Consider the following 20,151-nt stretch of genomic DNA (forward strand, 5'->3'; position numbering starts at 1 on the left):
TTATTTTGAGCTTTTTCTCTAATAGTTAAGTATGTTGAAGTGTCACTAGAGTTAACTGTCTTCACAAAATCTGTCTACTGGGATTTGTAATCAAAACATTTGAATAGCTAGGATTTTGGCAATATTTGTAACTTTTCAGCAAATTACAGTCATATCTCTTTCTGAAGGTAGAAAAATGACATGAAATTTGTTGTTAAAAATTACGCTTTGGACCTAAGAATGTCTTAAAATGAAATCATGGATGTTCTCTGCTTCTAGTATGAGAGAAGTTACCTACTTCTGTAGATGTAAGCATTTTATGGAAGACATTGCAGAGGCACTTGGATTTGCCATTTACATTCTTTTTTGTCACTAAAGAACACAGCTATATTGGAGTACACGTTTTATTATGTTATAATTTGTCTTATTTGGGGTGTTTTTATCCCAGAAAGGTATAATCTTTGCAGTTGGATGATTCTTGGAAATTATTTTGAAGCAGAACTAACTGGCTGAGTTATTTCTTCTGCAGTGTATTCCTATAGCTGGCAAAGAGCAACTGTGCTGGAAAACACCTGTGCAGTGGCAATGACAAGGTATTTTCAGAGGCACAAAAGCACACAGTGGTTCCTGAAACTGAGAGGAGGGTTCCACCACCCCATAAATGCCAGTGGGATCTGGCACAAAGTATTGATTTGGGGCTGTTTAATCCTCTTTTTTCAACATCCTGGGCTGCATTTAAAAAGTTATGACCAGCAGGTGTGGGAGGTGATTCTCTCTGTCTGTTCTGCCCTTGTGAGACCTCACCTGAAGTAGTGTCCAGGTCTAGAGTCCTCAGCATAGGAAGGATGTGAATCTTTGGGAGCAGGTCCAGAGGAGGGCTGTGACAGTGATCAGAGAGATGGAAGAAGACAGACTGATATTTGGGCCTGGAGAAGAGAATGTTCCAGGGACACTTTAGAGCAGCCTTTCTGCACCTAAGTGGAACTTGAAAAAGGAGGGAGAATGAGGATAATTTAAAATGATAAGAGGAAAGCTATAGATTAGATGCTGGAAAAAAATTCTTTTCTCAGGGGATAGTGAGGCACTTGAATAGGCTGCCCAGAAAAGTTGTGGATGCCCATCCTTAAAGGTGGTCAAGGCAAGGCTGGATGGGGCCCTGAGCAAACTGATCCAGTGGGTGGCATCTCTGCCAACAGTGGAGTTAGATGCAGGTGATCTTTAATCACAGAATGACAGAATATTTTAGGTTGGATGAACCTCCAAGATCACCAAATCCAACGTTTGACTGATCACCACGTTGTCAACTAGATCATGGCACTGACTGCCGTGCCCATAAAGGTGCTTTCCAACCCAAGGCATTCTTAGATTTACCTGAGGAGTCAAGGTAAGGAACTGACCTAACAGGAAATGACCTTTTCTTGCATGGATTTTTGCAAGGGCGATTCCCTGAGCCAACTGCCTCTGTGCCCATAGGAGCATTAATGGCAGGAGCAGGAAGGCAGCAGGACCACAGGGTTCAGCCATTCTCGTGGCTGCCACCTGCTGCGGAGCCATAGCCATAAACTCCACCCATGGGCAAATGGTAACTGCTGGATTGGGATTTTTACTGAGATCCTTTACATCGGTTGGAAACTTAAATGGAGTGTGTTGGGACAAGAATCACAGAAGTGCAGAGTTCAGCCCTTTCAGAGATAAATAATCTTGTTATCAAGAACAGTGTCCTTTGGGGAGAAAAGGTCTGGTGTTAAAATAGAGTACGAGATATATATATATATATATATATATATATATATATAGGGTATTGTCAACTGCCACTGATTTCTACTGCTGTTTTAATGTAACATTTTTGTGGGTTTTGTAAAAAGTGCACATATATATTTGTTGTTTTGGGAATGATCCTAATTACTCTTTTGGCAGTTTGACATCCTTCTGTGTATGTTGGATACAACATCATTTATATATTGTCTCTGGACTGCTTTTCAAACACAGATCCTAAAGCCAAGGATTCCTACTCCAGAGAATAAAAGCTCATTGATATCTCAAGTTGTGTCCTTATGTAGGAGTCAGTTGTTTCTTCTAACTTAATGCTGAAATGTTAAAGCCGCTCTGTCCCCTGTTCCTGGGTAAAAGTTGAGTTTTCTACCATTCCCAACCTGCTCCTTGTAGTGCTCACAGGATAATGATCAGATATTACTGGTATGAGGCTTCCCCCTTGAGAAAGGAAAGGCATTAGTGTGTAAATATTGAATTTTTACTGAGTCTGTGATAGCATCCAGGACTTCATTCCTGTAATCTTAGTGAAGTAGTGAAGGGCTATATGATCTCTATGGCTGCAGGTGCACCAGTGCTATTTAAAATCTGCTTTAATTATGCCTATTATTTGTAAAAATGTTTCTTTTATGTCGTTGTATGTCTTGCATTTAAGCAACATGATGCAGAGATGTTTTTTTCTCCTCTGGAGAAAGTGTTCTGGACAGATAATACTTGGAAAGTAAGAGTTGATTTTTACTTTTTAAAAATTATGCCTTATTTTTTTGCTTTCAGATTTTTCATTTTTAAGTATTTTCAGGTCTAGTGTTCCAGTCCTTTGCCATACAGTTTAAGCCTAGACATAACCAGTTAGTACTGTTAGAAAAGTCTTACAGGAGTCCTGATTAAAGGATTTTGATAAAGTAATTAAAATATTAGTTAGGTTAATTTCTTTCTTTGGCCTGTCTGTGTTTGTTGCTTCTTAGCATTATAGAGTTTGGGAATCATCATACAAGCATTATCATTCATCTACATATTGGAGCCAGATTTTTTTAATCTGATTTTCAAGAGATTCTAGTGTTAATTTTCTGAACTGTTTGCAAAGCTGCATAATGTTTTAATTTAGTTTGTTTGTTTTATTTTATATTTATTGCCAAATGTCATGTTCATAAAATGTAAAATCATACGATGTAGTGTCTCTGGAAATTCTCTTGGCATATTCCATCTAAATTACTTTAAACAACTCTATCAGATTGCTGTTTTCAAAAAGAACTGAATAATTACTATCCTGAATTCCAGCAATATACACAGGTTTGCTGGAGAGAGGAGTAGATAAAGCATATGTTTACATGACTTCTGCAATAAATGGTCTCCCTATACAGTTTGCAAATAGCAATTATAATTTCATGTTAATAAGATGCAGGAAAACGTGCTGAAGGAACAGTGCTTTGCTGCTTTTGTCACAGTTTCATCAAACTGATTTTGTCAGCACTGGAGCATAACCCTTGCCACATCAGTTTGAGTGCTCATTAGACAGCCGATTTGTCTGAATCCTCATTAATTTGATTAACTCATTTACTTATGGATGGTGACATGTTATGTGGTACAGGAATGGTGGTTAGAGACTGGAATCAAGACTCTCCTTGACTTTGTTAGCATTCAGTTGTTCATTTGTTTCTGCAATAAGCTGCTGCATTCGAGCACTACAGCAACAGTAATTTACATTTTGCAGAAGTGCGGCATCAGCTGAAGGGTTGAACTTATATTGTGTAAACTTACATTGCACCTCTGTCAGTCAACTACAGACAGAAGGTTAGGAGCTTTGTAGGTTTATAGCCTGCTCCAATTCCCTATTTATTTCACTTGAGTACTAGACCTTCTCATAAGAACCTAAACAGCTCACTCAAACATCTGGTTTAATATAAATTAAATAACAAAAGGGAAACAAGTAGAAAACATCCTCAGTTAACACATTCAGAAGAGGGAGATGTTATTAAGCAGGGATACTTAAAGCACTTTTCTGAAGGATAGGTTTCAGAAAAATGATTAAAATAGAAAAAAGAAATCAGTCAATAATTTAGGTCAAATTCTGTGAATTCACTCTTTAGAAATTTGTATTTTTACAGTTTGATATGTTGATTTGCCTCTAATATTTTAAGGTGCTGACTGTGTGCAGTTTTGGATGCCAGCCACTATTTTGGTGGTCATATGTGAAACTGGAAAAGAAAATTTAAGCATGCAGGGTTTAACAAATAATAAAATATTTTGTATGAATTCACTGACTCTGAATTGGAGTGGATGGCAAGCACAGTAACTCATCTGTGTAATTTTGAGTTGAGATCAAATTTAATTTGGGATAGCTCAAGAAACAGTGGAGTATTTCAAATGTGAAGATGAAGAAGCCTGAGTTCTTGAGCAGCCAAATAATAAATTTTTGGTGAGAATTGCATTTGCAATTCTAGGGCTGAATGTGCAGCACAAAGATTCCCTGTGCTGTGGTGAAGCAGAATGCTTTTTGTATTACTGGAGTACAAAACAAGCCTCCCCCTGGGCTGGGGCAGTATTGGAGAACCACAGTTTGCAAACACTTTCTCTCTAAGTGCAGGACCAGAAGCAACAATTGGCTACATATTGGCCAAACTACAAGAAAATAAAACCCAAAATGCTTTCAAAGATGAAAGAAGAAACTTGCAAATTTTAAATGAAACTAGCAACTATCTGTGGTAGTGAGTCAGAGTAGAACCATTCCATCTCCTTCCCCCCTGCATTATTATCCTTCTCCCTGCCCTAGGGAGAATATCTGAATACCTGTTGAACTCCAGCTTTACCCTCAACCATAGTCCTTGGAAAAAGGAAGGATTGGGGAAGCAGCAGGAGGTGACTGGGGATCAATGAGATGCCATGTTTGCAGGGCAGTCACCTGCAAAAATCCTTGGGAAACTGCAGCTTGAATGGAAGGTGGTAGAGTAGGAGAGGGGAAACAGTGTTGGAATTGTTTGGGGAGTAAGGCAAATTTTTAATGGACAGGAGAGTTGGGAGAAAAGGTAGGCCATTGAGGGAACTGTCGAAGTGTGTTTTCAATTTACTATAAGTTAACTAGAGCTTTACTTTAGACTAAGGAGTAGTTGTTGCTTCATTTTAATAAACACTAGTGTGCATTTATGTATACACTCTAAGACTAACTGTTGCAAGCTTTTTGATAATAAAAAATACCATTTCCCCTGTTCAGTCTTCTTGTCCTGAAGTTAGGATTGATGATGTTCTTAGGCTTCTTGTAAGGTTATACCAAATAAAATTTCTGTAGAATTGAAATGAGATCGAGCATGGGAAAATACTCTGTCATTGTAACAATTGCACAATGTTTGTGGTTGTATTGGTTTATTTGGATGTTCAGTTTTACTGAGTCAGTGAGACCAGTCTTGTTTCATTGAGAAGGTGAACAAAGTGCAGGAGATCTTGCATTCTTTCTGTAAAAGAGATTACTTTCACTGAATTAAATAGAGCTATAATTTCACCTGCTCTTTTATAATTTTTGGGAGGAAACAGCTCTAAACACATCCTATTTGGGAACTTCTTTATACTAGATAGGCTCTTTTAGAAATATCATTTATTTTAGTTTACCAATATATGCTTGTATTTGGAATGATGGAGTTTACAGAAACAAGTTCTTTGACTTCTGTTTCAATTCTGTGGAATCATATAATAGAATATTTGCAAATTGCATATGGAACACAGCTAATATTCAAACAGGAGGCTGGTGATCAGAGTTGAATTACTGGGCTCTAAATTTTTCTACATCCACCTCTTTTCCTCCTTCACTTGCTCTGACAGTTACAGACCGTTTCTCTAATAGGGCTTGCATTTGAAGATAAGCCTGCATGTAAACAAATTAACTTTTCTTAAATGGAGAGCCATTTCATCTGCAATAATATACCAATTCATAAACTATCAGAAGCATATTTTTAAAAAAAGAAAAAGATAAATGACCCATTGTATAACACTTACTATTAGGCAGACTAGATGTCCCTGTGTTCTGGGAGATAAGGCTCTTGTATTATTACACCCTAATAAAATGAGTTAATGTTTTAGTATCAGAGATAAAAGGACAGTTGGATATATTTAATAACCAAACTGAGAAACACTTAATTTTAGTTGTCTGTAGCAATATAACACAAATTCCCCTGTAAAACAAATTGCACTTTTGGAATATACTTTAATGTGCATTCGACAAAGGAGAAAATGAGGTGATTGAAGTTCAATTTGTAGCATGTTATTAACCATTTCCGCTTGACTAGATGTGTAAAAGGATAATGGATGAGGGTTTTATTATTGCCTTTCTGCTAAAATGAAGTGGTGTAAAAGATAAGGTGATGAGATTAATGAACATAAGGAAAAGGCGTAATCAATCAAACTCCAACGGGGTGATGAGATGACAGTACTTAAGATTTGCAAGGATTTTAAAAGTGGATTTTATCAACACCGACATTTTGTTTGGGTGCAATGCTAAGAAGCAGATACTTGCCAATTTCTGTTATTTTTTGGTGGGTTCAATTACTACTGTATGTTTGAAGCTTCAACAAATAATGTAACAAATTAAAGTTGTTAAGTCTGTTGTTAAATTTAAAATTCCTATTAAAATCCCCTATAGGGTTATTAAAGGGGCTTGAGCAAGGAAGGATGTTTTGTCAAGCAGGAAGGATGTTTTATTGATCAGTTTATCAGTTCTTCACTGGTGGAATACTCCTAGATGTGTCTGGATGAGTTATTTTTAGTCTGTATTGCTGCCTCAAGTTTTGCATCCAAGTCATTTCAGCATTTCAGTCGCTGGTTTTCATGTGCTCAAGGAAGAGTGAGAAATGCTTTCCTTTCCCTGGAATAAGTTCTCAAACATGAAACTCTACAAGATTTCAACTTCCAACTCCTCAAATAGAAAATTGATTATCTTGCAGTGATAAATCTACTAAAGTTCCTTGCTGTAAATGTGTTCCTCTTTGTAGGTGAGATATTTTATACTTCAGATCTCAAACCTTCTTTTCTCTAACACATATCTTATAATCATTACCCATTTGAATATCTATAATGTTAATGTGTTATGAGAAAAATTGATTACAGGTGTTTTATTTGTAAGTACTTCAGCTAGAGAAAACCCTAAAGGTAGATTTACTGCCTTAAAATACATTTTTATTTATTTATTTTTAAAGAAAGGAAGAACATTTAGTTCCACATCAAAAATCACTTAAGAGCTGCAAACACCACTGGAAAATCAAATTTTCTAATGCCTTTAGTTTTCTGCTCCTTTTAAAAAACCCTACACCTTTTTCAAAATGTGGACTTGACTAGGAAGGGAGCTGCTATCCAGTTATGGTCTTTTCCCTACTTGAAAAAAGATTTGAGAAGGGCTCCCACATTGTTTCAAATGTGGTAAATGTATTTGATAAAAGTTGCCTATTAAAAGGCTGCCTTAATTTAGTTTTGTAAATGAAACATGCATGAGCAGGATAAATTGCTGTATTTTTGCAAGGAACTTAGTTCTTGGCAGCACTTCGGTCAGGATGGATAGGATATTGCTATGGGGTTAGGATTTTCTAAAGAGAAGCAGTTGAAAATACTTTTCCCTCTTGGCTTCAGCATTTATGAAACACTGTTAGGTACTGGCTGGAAACTGGGGCTTTGTCAATACTCCCACATTAGACTTGACTTTTTCTGGCTCTTCAGAAAACTTTCAGTTTTGCAAAACAGCATCATGAGTTTGAAAGATAAATGCATAACATAGCCCAGATTAAAATTCTTCACAAGAGCTAATATTTTCACATAAACTTACTGCCCTCTCTCCTCCTGTCATCTGCAGAATTCTTTGATAGACTTATTTTTTATTGGGCCCTCAGGAGTAGCAAGTTTTAGATTTAATACCCCGGGGGAATGGCAAGGCAAATCATGTTGTTGGATCAATTGTTCAGCTATCCCCAGACTGCTGTCTGTGTATCTGTTACACTTGAATCACATTTTCAAGCCTTTCTTATCAATCATTTGGACTAGAAATGCAGTTTAATTTTCTGTTGCATTTTTAAGCTGAAATAAGGGTTATGTTCTTGTTCTGTTACCCCAGAATCATAGATATGGTTGTAGACCTCACATTAGTTGTGCCCCTGGCTTGCTTAATCTTAGGAAAGGATCTTTTCGTGTAGGAATGCATTAAAACTGAATTTATTTTACATTAGTTTAGCATGTACTAAGATGAATTTCAGCAGTTGTTGCATAAAACCTCCTCTTCACATGGCTGCTTTTTTTTCCTTTAACAACATGGGGTAAGTTTTAATTGGACACATTATTTCTATGAGTGATCTTATGGGGTTTTCCCTTGCAGTCACAGGCCATAACAAAACCTTGGTCCATGATTGATTTCAGTCAATTATTTCTTCTGAGAAATTAATCTACTTTTACAGGAATAGAAGACAAATGTAAGAATACAGAGACAAAATATGAAGTATACTCATGTGGGACTTTGTTATAAGAAGGAGCACATAGGAGACATGTCCTTTGATAACTAAGAACATTTCCTCTATTTTGTTGTCATTTGGCTTTGGTTTACAATAAATGAACTTGCAGTGAGTGGAGAAGGGCTTGGGCAGTGAAGGGTTTTATAGCAGTTCTGTGCTATCTTCTTTCCCAGATTCTGAGGAGAAGAGGGAAAATCTGTTCAGTATTTTATACAGTCCTGGGCATCCCAAATGAGGCAAAGGTACATCAGCCCCTGCAGCTGCCCCACTTTATTTGAAGGGGATTTGGTTCCTGCAGCACTTGAGAGTCTCTGCAGCACAAAGGTGGCATTGAGCCATTTTTGCATCCACACCCCTTTGCAAGGGGCACCTTGTGTGCCACATCTCTCACAAAACATAGTGCAGAATCTTGTAATGTGAATGGCTGGCTTGGCAGCTCTGGAGTCTGACTTTTCTCCTTGCTTCAAGAGGCACATCTGTTCTTCTATGTATGGGCTTGCTTCCCATTAATGAGCTGATCAGATGCAGTGTTTCTTGATGACTGGTATTCCAGCTTCCTGCCAGATGTGTGGGGGAGTTTTTGTTTTTGTTTTGTTTCTGATGAAGGGATAGGAAGGTCAGCTTACGGGTCACTGATTTAAAAAAAATAATCATTTTTTGGCATTGAAACTTATTTTTTCATTGTCCATTTGCTTTCTGCTCCTCCTCTCCTGCAAGATCAGATGAAAACAGCAGACACTGGACAGCTGCCAATGTTGCAGGTGTAGTGGTTCCTTTTTGGTTGTAGTTGCTGCTTCCACTTGCACATGTTCTGACTGGAGAGACCTTTGCTGTATACATGGAGAAGCAGCCCATGGGAGAAGTCATATCCTGAAAGTGCTGAAATAGGCAGGTGCAGGGCACCAGTGGAAATCTGACATGACTATTCTCATTTGCTGTTCCAAATACAAATTTGAAGAGACATTCATGGCAAACATGAGCCTTACTTTTCTGAAACAGAGGCTCCCCAGGCCAGTGATCACAGTACCAGTCTGACAGAGCTCAAGAAGTGTTTGGACAAACATCCTGGGCACAGGCTCTTAGGCATGTCCTGTGCAGGGCTGGGAATTGGACTTCAATGGTTCTTGTGGGTCTCCTCCAACTCAGGATATTCTATGATGTAAAAAGCAAAAAATAAAATTCAATGTCTAAATATCTTTAGAGACAGCAAAACAAAGATGGCTCCTACATTGTTTTCTGTGCCCTGCCTTTGAGATGGATGCTCCTTTTTCTTACATTTCACCATACATAGTCAGTAATACTGCTGTGGATAGGAGCTGCTGTGAGTCTGGCAATTTTCCTAATTTCAGGCTCCACCAATAGTCTGATAAAGACTATCCTCCAGGACTTTTCTGCACTAGGAATTTTATAAAAGGAGAGGGACCAACCAGACTTTAAACTTCAAAGAACTTAAAACATAAGAAAAACCCAAATCTACAACCTTTTTGTCATTATATTAAAAAAAAATAATCTCCGCTTGATTCCTTTTAACTGTTTTTCTGGCACTTCCATCTTTGAACAAGGGAAAGCGCTTCTTAGAGCTTGTTTTAAAATCCTTTATTTTTAATTACAGTAGTGTTACAACATCACCACATGGTTTTGAGCCACTAGTCCTGTGTTGTCTTACTTCTACTAGGAAAATTTCTGTACAATTTGTATTTTCAAAATATGGATCATGGTCATACTTATCATGCTTATCACCTTGAAAACATAATTTTTTTTTTTTTTTAATTGGGAATACTAGATTCTGGGCAGTATGCTAAAAGCTTTTTGAGGTTAAGATTTAAAAGATTTCTTATTTTATAACCTCCTTTTCAATAATAAAACATTTTCATAATGAATTCTGAATTTGTGTTTCCTTTTTTGTTAGCTCACAAGGAGATGGGAAGACAAATTAATTGATTATTTTTTGCAAAGTGACAATTTGGAACATCTAAAGCTTCCTGTTCTTTGTCTTTTAGTTTTCTGCATTTGTAAAGTTGAAGGTGAGCTAACTAACAAGGTAGCAACAGTTGTGATGATGCAAAGTTATGCACAAAAATAGGAGAGCTGTGAAGGACTTTTTGAAGCCATTTAGACACCTGCTTCTCAGCTGGAGAGATAAAATGATGGCGAAGGGATTTTTCCCAGCTATTTTTTCAAAATTCTTTCTCACACAGGGTAATGATCATGGAATGCACCACTGCACCATTCATTACTACAAAGTCTTAATACTGGTAATACTTAATTTCAGCATTTTTGATGAATATTCCACTATTTAATATCATCAGCTTATTTTGACAGCTTCTACACAGTGAGAAATCACTTCATGGAATTCTACTCACTGATGCTTAAGCTCTCTTCTTGAGCTTTTGCAGGTAATGTCATTTTTTCAATGTATGAAAAATGATAAAAATGAAATCAAAACAAGCTTTTTTAGTATTTGCACTGTGTCTGTTTAACTAATGGAATTCATTGACACATGAAATCCGGAAGTTGCATGAAGTTTAATGCAGTCCAGAAAGACTAGGTTGAGTTATTTCTAAATGATGGAAAGATTCTTGGTTATGATTTGTTGTCTGTATCATTTTACATACCAGGTATATGAAGTCTGTGTATGTATGAACATCAGTGCTGTAGCAAATAGCATAAACAGGTAACCCTGGGAGAGGAAAAATGTTGCTCATCTCCAGGTGATGGAAACATCTGTATGAGCCTTTTGTATCTACCTCTTGAGGAGCAGATGCAGCTAGCTCTTAAATCAGAATGTAGCTAAATCAAGATATCAGTCAACTCCTACAAGAATCTGTGAATTCTTGCAATTCTGGCTCCTTTTTTATCATAAATAAGCCTGCTGTTGTATTGTGCAAAGAACGTAATAACTTCATGTCCTTAACCTTGCAGCGCTTGGACAGTCACCCTAACCTGTGTTAATTGTCTTCTTTTTAAACTTCCACTATCTGAGGCTGCATAATTTACCTTGCATAATTGTCTTTAGCAATCAGAAATTCCTGTTCTTTGGGTTAATTAAATGTTTTCTGATAGTGGTAATGAACCCCTGCTCTCTAAAACCCAGCAGGGTTAATCAAGAGGGACAAAAAATTGTTTATGAGACCCAGTTGAAGGAAGTAAGAGAGTTGGTACTAAATCTGCTAACATTGTTTGCAGATATATGTGAGGTGTTTAGAACCATGTAGCCAAATCAGAAAAGTTCTGAAATACAGGCTCCCTCAGTAATTTTATTTCCAAGTTAGATTGGGATAATCAGGAAGAAAGTTAGTAGATCACTTTAAGAAAATTTAGATTGCACACAGATTCTTTCACACTGAAGTACAGCTTAAGTGGCAGGATAAAGGGAGAATATATATAGTTGTGCATTCCTTTGTTTTAATAATCTGGGAAGTATTTTTCATGCTATCATATATGTACTGAGCTGTGGTCTGCGACAGTTAGACTTTATTCTTATTATTCCTCTTATTTCCAAGCGCATGGTGTTTCTTTTTTTATTGTGTAGAGAGAAATTATTTCAACACTGAATGGATCTAGAAGCAGAACTAAATCCTAACAAAAGATTAAACTATTTACAGGTCCTGAGGCCTTAAGGTATTTTAGGCTAATATAAACAGCATAATGTGAAATGGGAATTTCAGTTTGTGGTAAATCTGTCTGTCCCCAGCAGCTTCAGATAAAATAATTCTATCCTTCTCAAGCACATCAATTTGCTAGTCAGTGGTTCATGTATCAAAGAGCATTCTGTGAAAATATCAATATCATTGGTTAATATAAATGAAATTAATTTTTAAAGCTGGGCTAAAGGTTGACATCTGAAAAATTGCATTACTTTGCAGAAGAGAAATTTCTGTCTTCCAGTGAAATTTCAGGTCATAAGGGCAAGTAATTTTCACAATCTTCAATGGGAACCAGTGAAATATGAACTTCATTGTCACCTAGCCCCAAAGCGATAAGATAAAATGAGCTGATACATCATTTGCTGTGGTTTTATCATCTCCTTCAGTAATTGGAAGAGAAAACATAAGAGTCCTTTGCCACCCCCCTCCCCAGTCCCTTCACCACCCACACCCAGGCATAAGCCATTTTGCTCTGATCAATACAAAGGTCACTGAGTATTTATTTATTTATTTTATTTTTTTATGCCAGCTAAAACTGTCTAGTGGAACATTAAAGTAATGAATATGTTTAATTGAGTTTGTCACCCATGAAAATGCTGAACAGGATTGTGTAACAGACTGTGCATGCTCACAGGGGGACTGGCTGCTGCTCACTGCCTGTGGATTTCAGTGGCTGATTTTGTAAATGTCTGAGATTTAAAGCATGCATTTTATATGCTGCTTCTGTGAGAAATCTAAAATAAACCAATGAACAACTCTGATTTATTGAAGAGTATGTTGATGTTTAAGATTGTTAATAGTCTGATCTAATTCCCTGTGAATTCAGATGTATTTAAACAAAGAGCAGAGTCAGACTCTTTCAGTGTGAATCCTGCAGCCAGGAATCAAATAATACCTGGACAGTAGAATCCTAGGGTCCTCAGATGCAAGGCTGAGGTTAAGGTACAAATCCAGCTTTCTTGTGAACTGAGTGTCAGATTTTGGAGCCTCTGAGTGCTGTAATTTTGCCTTCCTGACTACAAATAACTCCAAATGACCTAGAATGTTGCTAGAATGTATTTATAAATTTTCTCTCAACTGTAATCAAATTAGAATGTAGGTTAAATGCTGTATATTTTTATTCGGTGCTTTGTTGGGTTTTTTTCTTTGTCTTGCATTATAACTTATTTAAAATTAGACAAATGTGCATCAGCTTTTTAAATAAGCTATTTAGCTTTTATTTTACTCATGGCAGTTAAGTTGGCTGGCATATTAAAGTAATATAATTATTCAATTACTGTTTCAGTTCTATAACCCATTTGCAGACTTAATTACTTCTAGCCTATTCACATTTTCAAGATCAATAGTACTTTTCTCTAAAATAAAATAAAATATACGATAGGTGATTGGCTTGCTTAACAGGTAGAGCAAAATGTTCATTTAGTCTTCAGTAAAATATTACTTTTCTAATTCAGGAGGCAGCTGCAGTGATGGGAGTGGTTTTTTAAATATTGCATGAAGTCTTTTACAATAAACATTGTTTATGATAAACATTCAGGAGGGGTTTGAAGAAAAGGTAGAATGGAATGGGGCATTTGTATTAAAAACTGAAATATCACAGAATAGCTTCCAAGTAAATTAGTTTTTTTATTGGGAAATTAGCAGATATATGACTGTAAATTGTGAGCACTTATGTATTATCTTAATTTGTGCTCGGCATTGTGCTACCTGAGTTTTCCTGCTACTCTGATTTCAGAGTCTCCTCCAAGTAGAATTTGAATCTGGCTGTTCTTTACTCACTGATTTCTTAGGGAGTTTCCGACAGCTGTGCAGTGTTGGGGCCATCACCATGAGTACAGAGACTGAGTACAGGTTTAGACCTTCATTTCTAATACTTGAAGTGAAAAAAGGGACTTCATTCAAAGGGGAAAGTAATTTTGTATTTTTAGTAATGTTGTCATGATACCTGTTCATCTGGTGTTGCCAAAGTCTAATTACAGAGCAGTCTGATGAGATTTTTGAAACTGTAGAACTTAACAGTTGCCTCATTAGTTTATATGTTTTTAAATGAAGTGGTAAACAGTATAAATTGTCTTTTCTTTTGTAAAGTGTTGTGTCTTTTGAAACAAATTAAATGTGCAGTAGATTGAACTTCAGTCTGATGTGTTGAATCAACTGAAATTTTGTGAATACTTTCTCACATGAGGAAGGCAGTATTATTTCTACAGATTAAATTAGATGTACACTCATTAGTCTCTGCTCCACAACTTGTTCCAAAACTGGTGGTGACAAAGGCAGAAATGAGTTGGTTTTAATCTTAAAATATTGTATGATGGTATGAAGAAGGTAGCTGTTCTTAAATTCTGAAGTGGAGCTCTGTGATGTGTGGCTTTTGGGTGAAAACAGGCAAATGCAAAAATAGTTCTTGAAAGTTGTAGTTCTGATGTCAGAAGTGATTTTAAAAAAAAATTTGTTTCCCAGAATAAAAATGCTGAATTTTATTTGAAGAACGAGCCAGTTTCTGCAACTAGCAGTTTCTAATAATATTTTCCAGGGAGTGAAAGGCTGCCCTGGATTTCCATGAGGAACACTTAGCCATAGACACGACAGAAATGTGATTGTCCCCTGGACCTGTCGCCCGCCGTAGGTGGAGGCCGTGATGAGCGGGCCGCGCTGCGTTGCCATGGCAGCTGCTCCACTGGCGGGCTGTGGAGCCCTGGCTGGGGCGCTGTCGGTGTGCCCGGAGCTCCAGGGAGCCCAGGGTCCCACAGAAGGGCTTCTCCAACCTAATCCAGTTTTAATTGAACTCCAGAGACTTTGAAGTGAGGCTGCAGAGCAGGCAGAGCCTGCTCCAGCCCGGAATGATGCCCTGCTCAGCCCGGCCTCAGCTGCTTGTGTCTCCTGATCAGTTTTGTTAACGAGTGCTTCAGAGGGGCTTACAGCAGTGGCTGTGGTGGTTCTGGGGTGCAGGTCCAGCTCCTGCTGTAAATCCTCTCCCTCTGAATTCAGTTACTTCACCTATTTCATTGGCTCTACGAGGAGCACAATGCAAGCCACCTCTGCTCTTTTCAAGCTGGTGCTTTTCCTCCCAGTTTTAGGGAGGCTGCAGGCAGCAAGCTCAGTCCTCGTGTGGGGTTGGCAGTCTCACAGAAAATGCTCACTTCACAGTGAAAGGAGTAATTATTTAGAGTGCTGGTTTTACTCACACTATCCACATAGTAAATGTTTGAATTTACCATGCATAGACCAATGGGGACAAACAGGCTGTTGGTTTTAATTGTGGCAGAAAAGTAGAGGTTACTACGTTGCTATCTGTCTCAAAAAAATCAAACATTGCAATTAGAAGCTCCAATTTCAGGATCATAAGATGGATGAATATCATCAAAAAATACCAAGAGATTTCTGTACATGAGCACTGCAGCTTTGTCTCCTTTGTTACCTCTTTTGATGTTGTATTCTTGGAGGATATTTACAAGCATATGACAAAAACCAAGCACAGTGGTTCTGAGTAGCACCACAGAATTATACAAATCTGCCAATTTATGTGGATGGGATAGGGGTGTACTGTGGGAAGTGTCTGTGTGGCCCAAGTCTGTTGGTTTCCCAGTTCCAGAAATGTTAGCAACCATTGACAATCTCTGGTCCTTTCATCACATTTCTAGAATTTTGTACTGGAAGATTTATATGGTTTTTTCCTTCTCTTTCTTTGTGTGTGTGTTTGCTGGGAGAGAAGGTGGCACTTGTATTGAGGTGAAGATTATTTGCTTTGTATGTTCTGATCTGTGTTATCAGCTTTTGGTTTGCCAGTCTTGCTTGCTTTTAATTCACAAAACTGGTAAAATATTTTATGCTGTATTGTGTAGTGCTTTCATAATGGTGCATCTGTTCTCTGTGCTACAAAAATGCAGGTTTTATTTGTCAATATATGCTACATGCAAGGCAAAGTCCTCCTTTGTTAAAAACCTGTAAACAAGTGATTGACTTAATTAACAGTCTTTGTTATGTTAAGGACTTGAATTTCACTTTTTCATTTTTGTACACAATGTATTTATTGCTCAAGTGAAATTGTGGTAAGAATGATGTTAACAAGGATTGCATATGAGTCTCTTTTTCTGTGATGGTTTTCTATTAAGTGCTTTTGTGTTTGCTAAGATTGACAAATCTCAGATTTTCCTTCTCCTATAGTTTGTTAATCTGAGGTAGAGAAGTGTCCAGTCTCTCTGTCCTTTAACACTTACATAATTAAGCTTTGAAATGGAAAGGAAAAAGTGAAGCAACAAAGAAACAAAGTGGCTGAGGACTGAAAATGGAATTAGTTTGAATTGTGAAGGCAGACTAAGCATCTGTGTCTGTCAGATGGGATGACAGGAATTGTAACAAGTTACTTTGACAACCGCTTACTCCGCAGAGAGATTATGCTGAGTTCATTTGCAGGTTTGTGTTTAACCTTAGCTGACAAAATGATACTTAACCTCTTACACAGCCAACCTTTCTAGTTCCAAAATTAATGAACGCTGCCTTAACGATAAACCTAAGGAACATTCTTTTTCTTCAAAGACATTTTTTTCTTGCTTATTTGTTACAGGCCTGTTATTACAATGCTGAAGGAAGTGCAGATACATCTAATGCTACTAGAAATGCGTTTCTGAATACAGTTTTATGCTTTGCTGAAATGCTGAACATTTAATAATGTTTTTGAAACTCTGAAACTGTTACGAAAAATAGTTGTATTTAAAGGAAAAAATGCAAGCAAATGTTTAAAATATTTAGCATGAATAATTTAATTCAGGAGTACAAGAAATGTATTAGAGATTCATAGCATGATTTGAAGTTTGACCATATTTTAATTTCGCTGCAGGTTTTGCATGTAATTGGTAGAATGCATGTTTGTGGGTCAGAGTTTCTCTTTTGCAAGGTATTACCTGTCCAGCTAACATATTTAAAACATCCTTTCTGTCTGTTTCTCCTAGATTCTGGCATATACAGAAGGACTCCATGGAAAATGGCTCTTCTCAGAGATTCGATCTATCTTTTCCCGACGTTACCTCTTGCAAAATACAGCACTGGAGATATTCATGGCAAATAGAGGTACAGTGAGCTTAAAGAAATGACAGGTGTGAATGTGGGGACTTGTGCTTTCTCCTTGGATGTTTAGCCATGTCTGCTTTGACATGGATTTGTGTAGATAGAGGAAGGGCTTGGATTAAATGTATTGGTATTTAAGTTAGTATTTTTTGTAATTTAGTTTCTCCTTCCAATTCTTTTTTCAATGATAAATTATGATAAACCATGAAAACTGTGCATTATCAATGCCTCACTTTCATTTATATCCACGTATTTATTTGGCATTCTCTGAGGACTCCTGCTCAGGGCAGTCCTACCTCTGATCTGTTATGCATGAAGGATTTTTGTGTCCCCTTGGAGGGTTGATAGTTGTTAGTTATACACACCAAGAACAACGGAAGGAAAGAATTTCACTACTGGATTAGACCAGTGACTGCTATGCCTTCATGCTTTATTTAAAATGTAGAACATTTTTTTGGTAATGGCATTGTCCAACAGAATATTAATCATATGTATAAACACTTGTTGTACTCTCTGAAGTCATAAATGGCCACTGGTGATACCATAATTAGATTGTTATTTAGGTTTTTAGGTTGCTGTTTCAGAGGTGTCATTCACATGTTTCAGACAAAATAGGAAGATAGTATTTCAAACACTATCTCTTGAAAATATCTAGAATGTAAATTAGTAAATGTATGAACTAGTTAATACATACATTTTTTTAATTAGTTCTAGACAGTCAATCTGTGCATATAAGTTTAATTTCTATTCATAGAGGGAAAAAGATGGAGACCTTGTAAGATGTGCAACAGTGTCAACTTCTGTTGAAATTCCTGTTACTGATATATAAAAGGACTTCTGGAAATTTAAAAAAAATATGTCTGCAGCATCCTGAAGGAAACTTGACTGATCTGTTGAGCACCTGAGCTTAGGGTTGCATTGTGTTGGTTGAGAAAGCCTGAAATGTGTAAAATCATGCTGTGTTTCTACTCTTGTACTCACAGTGGGTGTCATGTTCAACTTCCCTGACCAAGCAACAGTAAAGAAAGTGGTTAACTGTCTACCTCGGGTTGGTATTGGTACCATCTTTGGATTACCCCAGACCAGGTATTTTACAATCTGCATTAATTTTATCTGTCAGCTCTAAGAGTTGTTTTTATTTTCATCAATGGTGTGAGGCATTTACACCTACTAGTTTACAGAACATGGTGCAGGAAACCCTTAGGGAGTGGTATCTTGATTGTTGTGACTTAAATTTTTTATTTTTAATCAATTTCTGTACATAGAAATGGAATTAAAATAGTTTGGGATGTTTTATGTTGTGTTTTGTAGCTTTTTTATAGAGTCCAGGAAAAAATAAATCCCTTGGATTGCTACTATAGCCACTCTGTAAGAACATCTGGATTTCTATTGACAGAAACAAATTATGTGTGAAAAATTTTAAATGTACATTGAAGACACATTTGCTCAATATTTCACATCCATTTGTACTGATCAATTTGTTTGCACAATAATGTAGGTTATTAAAAAAACCCAAACAGTTACAGTTTCCTTGAATGGTTTACCAATACCTGTAAAGATTTTTTAAACTAAAACTACATTTATTTTTTTTCTTTCCTCCCTAAGTGATGTGGGTTTGGTATTTACAGATGTTTTTGTTATGAACAAAAGTGTCTTGGGAATTTTATGATAAACTCTTCTCTGTTTGATTTATCACTCCAAGGAATGACTTTACAGTCTTCTTTCACAAACATTAGGAAATCTGGCATCAAATTCTCAAAGTTTGAGTTATTTATGACTAACTCCTCAACACTGCCCAGAATTTAAACCTCAGGAGGATGGTCTTCATAATGAAATTCTATCATCTTATCATTGTTTTCCTTTGTTCTTGAGGGATTTAAAAAACCTCTCCTTAAAGATGACTTGATTCTTATGTGAAATTCTAAAAGTATTGTAATTTTATTATTTAATGATATTCCATCTCTAAATCTCCAGTAAAATATTTCTGTAATACATCAAGCCATCATGAAGCAGCTGAATTTGCACAGCTGTAAAGATTTCTGTTGGAAAGTTTTCAAATCTTGACATATCCAGCTGTCAGATGCATTAATTCTTTTTATTCTTATTAGATTATAAAACTTTAAAAATGAACTTCAAGTATCCAAGTGGCAGTTTGATCTCCAGAGAAATTTAGCCCAGACCTGGTAAAAAGAATATGTACTACTGCCACTAAAAATCAGCTATGGAAAAAAGGAAGCCCCACCAGTTTTCTCATTATTTTTTTCCAATTTTCTTTGTTTTCAGACGCATTTCTTTGGCTAGTCCTCGACAGATCTTCAAAGCTTCCAACATGACCCAGCGATGGCAGCACCGAGAGATTTCCAACTTTGAATACTTGATGTTTCTAAACACTATAGCAGGTATTGCTAATTATTGTTCATCCAAATGACTGTAATTACACATAAAATGAGTTAGCCATGGCACAGTCTCAGCAGCCATGGGGCGCAAATATATTTTGCTCTTGTAATGAGTAGTTTTGTCTATGTATGATTGTGTCCTGAAAAGCTTCACACAAATCCTCCTAAATTTAATTAATTGGTAATTATATTTATGTTTATGTAAGATTAGAGAGGTATTCATAACACCGTACTGAGCTGCACTTAAAGTCAAAATATCATGACTGTTGTGGAGGGACAGGAAGTATATAGACTGTTACTATTTAACAAAGCCTCAGAAATAGGAACTTCCTTATCTTCAGTATTCTAAGTTTTAATTTTCATAAGTACTATCCTCCCTAAATATCATAGGTGCAACAAGTTTTCTCCCTTAATATCATAGATGCTGAGACTTCTAGGAAATCTCAGCCAGTGAGCAGAATATTCCTGGAGCCAATAAGTACCACTGTTACAGGGTGCATGGTTGGTCTCAAAAAAGGGTGCAGTGCTTGGATTGCCAGTGCTGCTGTTCTAGGACACCATTAATCCAAACCCAAGCCTAATTTTTATCCACTCATTTTTGTCCTAACCACTCATTCTGTAAACACTGAGCTATATTTTGTTTAACACATCTTACCCCATCAGCTTCTAACCAGTTGGGCTTCAGTTTACTATCTGGAGGCTGACTGTTGGGTCTCATGACATCCCTTTTATTTTCCAACTTATTCTGTCCTCTGAGCAACTTAGAAAATTTCTCAATTTTCAGCTCTTTTCTGTGTTGAAAGGTCTGGTAATTCCCTT

The 20,151-nt window shown here is 36.8% G+C and overlaps 1 protein-coding gene across 4 annotated transcripts in view; it reads left to right on the plus strand.

Annotated features, from left to right (window-relative positions):
• The window catches only part of LRBA (LPS responsive beige-like anchor protein), a 368,802-nt gene that overhangs the window by 229,784 nt on the left and 118,867 nt on the right, over positions 1–20,151 (plus strand). For all 4 annotated transcript variants that reach the window (XM_074540769.1, XM_074540771.1, XM_074540770.1 and 1 more), the window contains 3 exons: positions 16,822–16,939; positions 17,920–18,022; positions 19,220–19,335. In XM_074540769.1, the coding sequence (XP_074396870.1) occupies positions 16,822–16,939; positions 17,920–18,022; positions 19,220–19,335 (337 nt within the window). The remainder of the gene's footprint in view (positions 1–16,821; positions 16,940–17,919; positions 18,023–19,219; positions 19,336–20,151) is intronic.

This window comes from Zonotrichia albicollis, chromosome 5, assembly GCF_047830755.1.
Source record: "Zonotrichia albicollis isolate bZonAlb1 chromosome 5, bZonAlb1.hap1, whole genome shotgun sequence".
Classification (NCBI taxonomy): domain Eukaryota; kingdom Metazoa; phylum Chordata; class Aves; order Passeriformes; family Passerellidae; genus Zonotrichia; species Zonotrichia albicollis.